General features: G+C 37.1%; 1 protein-coding gene across 1 annotated transcript; it reads left to right on the top strand.

Annotated features, from left to right (window-relative positions):
* The first annotated feature begins 201 nt into the window (after positions 1 to 201).
* LOC149781680 (complement C1q tumor necrosis factor-related protein 4-like) lies at positions 202 to 2,302 on the top strand. The gene is made up of 2 exons (XM_089934775.1): positions 202 to 725; positions 1,416 to 2,302. The coding sequence occupies exons 1-2, from the start codon at positions 257 to 259 to the stop codon at positions 2,270 to 2,272; spliced, it is 1,326 nt and encodes a 441-aa protein (XP_089790901.1). The 5' UTR covers positions 202 to 256; the 3' UTR covers positions 2,273 to 2,302.
* The last annotated feature ends 6,814 nt before the right edge of the window (positions 2,303 to 9,116 follow it).

The following is a 9,116-nucleotide window of genomic DNA, read 5'->3' as shown; positions in this document are numbered from 1 at the left end:
TTCGAATCTACATTTATTGATAAGTCATGGAATCCAAACCAATGCATCGTATCTGGATCAATTTCGTGTCAGGGCTGGACACCAGTAATCATATTAATCTAGAATAGTAGGGTGAGATTTCAGCATGTGTTATTGATCGCGTGAGCATCCCTATCTTGTTTACCATTTCGAAGCCAATATAAAGAAACTTTTCAGCTGGTGGAGTAAGTATTTGAACATTAATTTTTGAACCAACAACTGTAAGATCGTATTAGAAATGACGTGGATAATATTTATTCAGTGTATATTGCTTCCAGTTGTTTGCACTTATGCAGGATTTATTGGAGTTCAGGATGATACTGATCAATCCATTATTTATAGACTGGAAAAGGTAGAGCAACGAGTAAATGATTGCGACCTAAAATTAGACAGATTTGAGCAGTTAGAGAAAAGACTAATGGAGGCAGAAAAGGTTGCGGAAAAAGTTGTTGAACTAGAACACAATCTTCGTTTAGCAAACACATATATTAAGAAGTCAGAGGATCGAATAAATGAGCTGGAGAAACAATTGAACTCAGGGAAAGTCGCGGATATCACAGATATTGGCGACAATGAAGGAATGAAGACGAGAAAACCGACCTCAGCTGAAAGTCTTCATGACCCAGAGCTAAAAGTACATGGTTCATTGAAAGACACCGCCAAATTTCATGAGAACATTTTTCAGACAAACGAAAGGTCCATTTCAGGTATGCAGCCTTTAAGCACACGCTTCTTTACAAGCGCTAGTCTATATTTACGTCTCTCTTTTTAAGTTTCCTCCATAACTCGTGTTGTTTTTCTTTCTTTCTCATATCTGTTCTGAGCCATATGCTGGAGAAACAAAGATAGGTTAACATAAAACCTATCCACTTCAAAGGCTGACCACAATCGTTTTCATTCACGTTTGTTTTGTTATTTTAAAACTTAACTGAATGTGGCCACCGTTTTCCATGAACTAAAAAAAATTGTTTTTAGTGATTTGTGAGTATTAAAAATGTTACCTTGTATTTTGACGATAAATGAGAGAGAACACGGTAGCAACGAATGACGTTGTGTTGTTTTTTCTAGCACACACTTTGAAGAGCTAAAACACAGAGAGCAGAGTACCAATTATCTTAGATTCAGCAGCATTAGAGTGATTGAATCCCTGCAAATACGTCGTGACCTAATGGCGTAAATTTAAGTTTTATAGAGCTGTCCACCTGTGAGGGTGTATCAGTTTTGTAGCGCTTGAAAGAAAGGTAGAAAGAATATACTAGAGCGGTAGAGACTATATAGCACCGTGTAAGTCGAAAATGCGTGTGGTTTCAATTAAATATATTACTATATACAGAAGAGTTGTGTAAGAAAAATAAATCCGTGTGAAACTAACACCCAAATTTGTGTTTGATTTCCAGGTTTCAGGGAAAGGAGGGCAACTGATGTACACGTAGCTTTTTCAGTTTACTGGTCCAGCTGTACCCAAACTTCACTGACTCAGAATTCGATTATCGAGTTCGACCAGATTCAGTACAATGCAGGCAATGCGTTTAGCGTGCACAGCCACACTTTCACGTGCCCATTGTCTGGTACCTATCATTTCACGAACATTATGACTGGTTATCACGACAAAGTGGAAACCGCTATAGTTTTGGAAGGAGCCGTTAAAGCAATAATAACAACTGGGGGTAATATTGGACAAGGGGGAAACACCGTCACTATTCATTGTCGTAAAGGCGAACGAGTCTGGGTTAAAGCTTGGAGTAAATTCGGGATAGGATCTCTGTGTGTAAGCTCACCCTATTCGACCTTCTCTGGCTTTCTTTTGTGGGAAGATGCCGCTCCAGGGTCTGTGGTAGTTCCAACGCATGCGGCATTTTCTGTTTACTGGTCAAGCTGTACTCAAACAAACTTAACGGCTGACTCGGTTGTCGGGTTTGACCAGGTGCAATACAATGAAGGCAACGGCTTCGACTTGCATAGTAACACTTTTGTGTGCCCTGTAACCGGTGCCTATCAATTTACCAACGTAATGACTGGATACCATGATAAGGTTGAGACTGCGATCGTTTTGGACGATATTACAAAAGCTATAGTAACAACTGGGGGTGAGATAGGACAGGGCAGTAATACTGTTATCGTCACATGTCGGAAAGGCCAGAGGGTTTGGGTTCGTGCTTGGAATAGCTTCAGTGTCGGAACTCTGTGTGTGAGCTCACCGTATTCAACATTTTCCGGATTCTTGCTGTGGGAGGAAACTGGCAATAACCCATGAATGCGCTTTTCTTGTACAATTAAAATTCTGATGAAATTGTTCTTGTTCGTTTCTGTTCACTCATTAGTTTAGGGCTAGAAAACGGTTTGTATTTCACATGTCTGGAGTGAAGTCATCGTCTTCAAAAACGTTAAATTATATACATGGTCATTAAAGTCTGTAGAAGCAGCAGTTTTAATAATGCAATAGCAGTGTTACGGCTCTGTGGTTTTAAACTAAGTAACAGAAGCGAGCGAGAACCAAAAGTATAGAGTTTTCCGAGTTAGTTATAGTGGTGTTCCGAATGAGTTCCAATATTGATTGTGCTCAAGTGCCAATAGCATGGACTAGTGTTGACATGCTAACAAACTTGAAATATCACAACGCTATTATCCAAAATGTCTCTAAATGAATTCAAACTAATACCCAAATAGTTATTTAGTTCGAATATACTTCTTTGTTATTCTAGTGAATTATTTAAAAATAAATCCTTTTAAATTAAAATGAACACAAATAGAAGTCTGATTACACTATAGATAATCAGATAGGAATAAATAATTCTGACATAAAGAACCTCAATATAAAACTTAAGACACAATATGAGGTCTAAGATGAGGGCCAAAACTTATCTCCTAACCAAGTCGCAAACAAAGTCAGCAGCGACTTGGGGTAATATTGTTTTATATAGAGAAAATGGTGGGAAAATATACTGGGTCATACGAGAAATTATTTAGTCAAAACCTTTTATGGAGTCCAATGGGAGCAGTGTTACAAGTGGCTGACCTCATTTGGGAGGGGAAAACTTAGCAACAGTGTTCGGATTTACCTCAAGACGAGTTACTCTTAGTCAGGTAAATAAAATGTTATGCTATTATGTTATATGTTTCTAGTTTTAAAAGGATGTACAGCGTCATACAGGTTTATACGGTTAACCGGATTTATAGGGTCATAATGTTTATAGAGTCAAATAGGTTTAGGAGTCACATAGGAAAGGTTAAGAATAAGGGGTTTTAAGCTGAAGTTGTCCACATAAACAAGCAAAGAAATAAATGAATACACACAATCCAAAACGTCCGGTGTACGCTCCACACACATACATACACACACACACACCATCCATCAGGGTTAAAAGCGAACTACATCTAATCTCACAAAATTACTATCCATCACACCACATAAATATTATCCAACACATCACATATACCATTTTGCACCCCATACACATAATCTTAAACGCCTTTTGTTAGCTTAAAGCATACGAGCGGGAGATGAGATCTCACTAACAAACAATCACACATACGCTGTCCAAAGCATACAATGTCCCTTACACACAAATTATACAAATCGCGTTGCTTTAGCTTAGATATTTAACAAAGAAAATGAAAGAAATGCACAAATCTCACAAAATTACCATCCCTTACAAGATAACAATACTATCCATCAAATCATCTATACCATCCAACAGCTATCGACATATTCAATGCGCTGTTTGTTAGCTTAGTGTGTGTGATTTTGGATGTTTAACGTAGCTTTAACAATGTTACAATCATAGCGCTACAATGTCAACAGTGTGGCAGTTTATACTGATGTGTAACACTGGAGCATCATTCCGCATATATGAAGTATGATGTCCCACCCAGTCACGTTATACTAACACCAGGTCTACCAGTCCTGATGTTAACCTTTTAATGCTGAGCGCCTAGCGAGGGAGCTGTCACCAGGTCGTCCAGTCCGAACACTAACCTCCTAATGCTGAGAGCCAAGCAAGGCAGCTGTTAGTACGATTTTAAAGTATTTTTTATGACTCGGCCGGACTTCGAACCCTCTACCTGCCGCATCCGAGGCAGACACTCTAACTACTAGGCCACATGAGAGGTATAAAATGTGTTAACTTAAGAACGTAATAAAAAGGGATGAAACCACACTATACCTTAGACACACAAATTACTATCCATCACAATATATATATACCATCCAACATCCCTTACACATCATCTTCAAACGTATCTGCGTGTGTGAGTAGTTATTAAGTTTGCAAAAATCAAGACAGATGTATGAACAATGCAATTTTGGATTAAAAAATGGGTCATGTAAAGTGTAGCTTTGTCATATGTAATGTGAAATAGGTCGTTGGATTGCTGATCGAGTTGAATCTTGTGGATGAATCTGGAAGGCTATCAGTTCTGCCTGGCTGATACACTCGATCCATATGGGCGTCATCAAACTGCTGTGATGAATGAAAAGTCACAAACGATAGTCTTCTTTGGCTTGGCATTGTTGCTTCAGTGTTATTAACAAGAAATGCCACAAATCTGTATTGAAACCTGCTTTCTTGAGCTGCACCTTGGACCTGGAATCTTTAAATTTCACTGTGTATGTGTAAGAAGAAGTTCAAAAGTTTCACGAGAGTTTTTCCGTCTCACGAATTTGGTAATGATTTCGGGACGGTACTGGTTGAATTATCTTGGCCTGGGAATATGCTTGAAAGTGGTTGATTCAGGCTCATTCACGCCGTTTTTTAAAACGCTCGTATGGATTTGAGGCAACACTTCTTATGTACGATGCAATATGTCACGTCGTTGCCTCTTTTTTCTTCTCTCTCACTGAAATCGTGAAATCGCTTCATTTTTATTGTAAATTGGAAATGACTTGATTCCACAGGTAACGGAGCCCTTATATATATATATATATATATATATATATATATATATATATATATATATATATATATATATGCTTATTAAAATTTTCTTCTTTTCCATCTATTTCCTTCCTCCCCTTCCTATTGAGGGCGAACAGATAAAAAAAATGTGTCATTACTCAACAATATTTGTCTTCTCATTTTGTTAATACTCGTTTAAGTAACACAGAGAAACTAAGAAACAATATTCTAGTAAAATCAACAAATCACTTTATTTACTCAAAGTTAAAAGTTAAAAATGTAAAAGGAGAACATAGTATTGTGAATTTAATCCCAATTAATGGGAATATTACAGGTCCAAAGTTTTTGAATGTTCCGAATGAGTTTCAACAATTTCGAGTGGGTTGCTGTACCAATCGTTTTGAATGTGCTGATGAACAAATTGCCTTGAAGTACGAAAATGCTATAATCTAGAATGTCTTTGAATGAATCCTCAAAAATCTGAAAGAGCATTTTAGTCCAAGGAGTCATAAAACACTTTGTAAGTCCAATGAATGATTTAAAGAAATGATTCCTCTCAAATTAAACCTGAAAGTGAATGATTCTAGTGACTGAACTTAAGACAAGGATGAATACTTGTTTACTTAGTTCTTTACATATAAACTGTCACCTGACCTATGAAACAACAAAATGCCATGGATATGTGTCATTTCCAATGGACATTTTCATAATATTTTCAGCTAGTTCGCTTTTTAAAACATACGTAGCTCATGAAAAGGTAAAGTCTTGAACTCAGTTTTTAATAAATATATTTACAGATGACAAATAACAGGTAGGCCAAAACTCTAGCTTCAGTCACGGACAAAGGTCAATCATATAACATAAAACATAAATCCTGTAGTCAGACCAATAGGCTGATGGGCAGATGAATATATAATGACAAACAGTTGCCATTTTTGCCAAGACGACGTCGACCTCAAACGTGACAATTGTTTTATCTTTGGGCGCCAGCGTATAAAGGTAAGTATTTGTATTAAGGCTGCTTCGATTCGCCGCAAGTAGTTTTGAATAAACACGTATTCGCAGATGCAGCTGCAGTGAGATTTTACCATCACCGTTAGTCACACAGGTTACTACGGATATACCTCCATGAACAAATTCAGTTGGTGTGCCTGTGATAGTTTGTTTTGGTCTAAATTTCAGTAACCTCAGTGCCAGTAGTGGTGATCCCTCAAATAGCGTCTGCGACCACACAAAAGCGTTCGTATTTCCGGACAAGTACGGGTTTCTTGGTGATTTCATTTAGCAGTAGTTGTTTCGCTTCGATTGTTTTTTTTCCCTTCAAGTCGGTAAAGCTGATGGTCTGTCATCTCCATAGTTCTTCCATCATTCATGTGATCATGAGGTTGGGCCTTCTACAGGTGAAACAAGCACACACACTTCTAAACAGTTATTCCTTTCTTCTGTTATAACTGCCGTACAATCATAGAACATAGCTTTCTGGAGAATATTTTAATTTCCAGCGATTGTGAGTTCTTCGGGACAGGTTCATGAAAAACCTTACTGATCACGCTGATGACTAATATCTGAAACTATCGTTTTCGTCTTCACCCACACACACAAGAACAAGTGCGTAGATATATGTGTCTTCTGGGTTGAGTAAATGTTGGTGCAACGTGATCAACGAGCAATGAAAGCCAGCTAGGTTTTATCTGTGGATTTCAATTCATCATTGACTCTTTGTCCTGCTTTTAAGTTAACGACCGAGCGTTTCGCTTGCTCATAAATGATTCTAAATTGGTTTCGAACTACTATTATTACACAAGTGTGCTCCAAAGTGTTGATTCCAAGCGAGATTGTTCTCATTGCATACGAGGGGTTGTTAACAACATCTTCAAGTATCGACAAGTGGAACACATATCAATTACGATATTAGCAATCAATATTCCTCTGATCATTTATCATTATTATTATCTCCCGACATTCCCATTCATTCATCACCAAAACGTTTTTAATTTCGATTTCGTTTTTGTGTCGACATATTCTTTGATATAGGCAAATAAAACACTAGCGTCTATGATTTCTCCCATTTCGTTGATTTGGGTCAGGTTGTTTGCGACGGCGGTTGGAAGCTTCAAAGGAAACATTTGTATGTCCACTCTAGACGTTTTAAGTTTTCCAGTTTGATAATGGAAATTCAAAAGCTCGTTCGGATCAACGTGAATAACAATCCTCATACTTAATTCAATCAAATATGTAATGGTGGCAAACATACTCAGATCCACACCAGCGTCACATCGGGTTGAGTAATGCCAGCATATACCACAATAGGCATCCTGTATACTATTAAGCGTGCTTTTTAAATGACAAGGTAAAATCAACATGCACGAGTGGTGTTGGTGAACTACCGAGTGGACGCAATGCTTCAACATCACGAGTCTCAAATACTGGCCCGGTGCCAAGTTTGCAAAAACAGTGTTGAATAAAACAGCGATAGACACGTTTTTGATCTATGCAAAAAATCAACAACTTCCAGTGGTGATGCAATCGTACAAGAGTCAATATATAAAATATGTATAGGCGTTACGATGAGTTCGATGCGCTGTTGTCGAATTCAGGTTGGCGATTTGGTTTCTCGTGTGCACGTTATTATCGACGCTGGTAGATTTCGCATGAAGACACATTGGAAATGTTTGACAATACCGAAACCACTAAATGAAGACTGGTTAACAGCGAGGCTCTTTGCAGAGGCCCTCTTGAGACGTTCCATGTAGTTGACGACCTCTATTTTTCATTCACTTGTGTTTCCACCAACAGCATTTTCCAAAGCCATCTCTGATAGCTAGCAGGAATGCAAATATTCCACCGGGTTTTCGCATTTATGTCAATTTGAAGACTTTAATGTCAGTGAGGCACTCTTTTGTTAGGTCTCATTAAGCTGATCCAGCTGTGTTTTCGTGAATCAGAACTGGTCAATTCTACTTAACGTACTAATCAATACATGTACTAATTAATGCTAGATTTATCCGTTACTGTGAAACATGATTATTATTTTCCTAAGAGTTAAAATCATACTTGAACAAATTTACTGTTATATTTAAGGCAGAAGATTTTTTCAGTTAAACTATGTACCGCTTGTAACAGGTATACAAAACTGTATGAGAGTAGTATCGCAATGGGTATATTGGATATAGGTCAACACATTATGCCTTTACTACACTACTTAACCTCGATTAACACACGTGAGTGCAAGATTTACGTAAATGTACAAGAAGAAGTGGGGAGTGAATTCACAAGTGAGGTTAGTATACGACTCACGGTACTAATTCAATTCCCATAGTAAACTTATGCAAACACCATGATATTAAAAAATCAATAACTTAAAATTTCAGGGTGCTCATGATCAAACCTATATGTATCAACACAGATGAAACCTGGATGTAAGCTTCTGTATAGAGGAAAGGATTTCTGGACCTACGTGTATTTGAAACGTGTGCTTTGAATTCCGCACCAAGGAGTCAGGTGCTAATTTTAATAATGAGTATTCCAAACTCAAGACTGTTAAACGACTGAAATTCCATCAGTAAAACAATTTATTTATTTCTGTTCACGTACAACTAGGATAAGCTCTCATAACATTCATTTTCCTAAAATATAACGTACGTTATTAATCAATCCTGGTCAGCCAAATCCATATAAACTTAGGTTCACCCATTGCCAAGCTGGTTCCCATTTTTCCATATCATTAGTACCGTGTGTCCTTTATTCTGCATTGATTTGTTTTACAGCCCTAGGAATAATAGTTCAATACATAGGTAATCAAAATTTATAGTTCTGCTTGTCAAAGAGTACGTCAGTAAATATCAAATTATATTGTAAGTTCATGTTCACCTAGATATCAATGGCGCATTGCAGGCAACATTTAAATATTTGAGCTATATTTAAGAAAATCAGAGACAATTATTAAAGCTAATAAGAATCATCTTTTATAATATTACCATGTATAGCTCTTCCATTTAAAATTGAAATATGCTACCAGCCTTGTCATGTTATGTAACTAATGAGTTAAAGGTCAAGATGACCATTTATATGTACATGAAATATTACAGAAAAAGAGATTCAAATGGCAATAATTACCTAAAATTCCTCAAAGATGACATCTAATTTAAAAGTAAATTAAGGTAGAAATAAGTCCATTAAACTGTAAAATATTAACTTCCAAAT

The sequence above is a fragment of the Sinohyriopsis cumingii genome, chromosome 15, assembly GCF_028554795.1.
Source record: "Sinohyriopsis cumingii isolate HCF-2022 chromosome 15, ASM2855479v2, whole genome shotgun sequence".
In the NCBI taxonomy this organism is placed as follows: domain Eukaryota; kingdom Metazoa; phylum Mollusca; class Bivalvia; order Unionida; family Unionidae; genus Sinohyriopsis; species Sinohyriopsis cumingii.
This window is presented reverse-complemented; position numbering and strand designations above follow the sequence as displayed.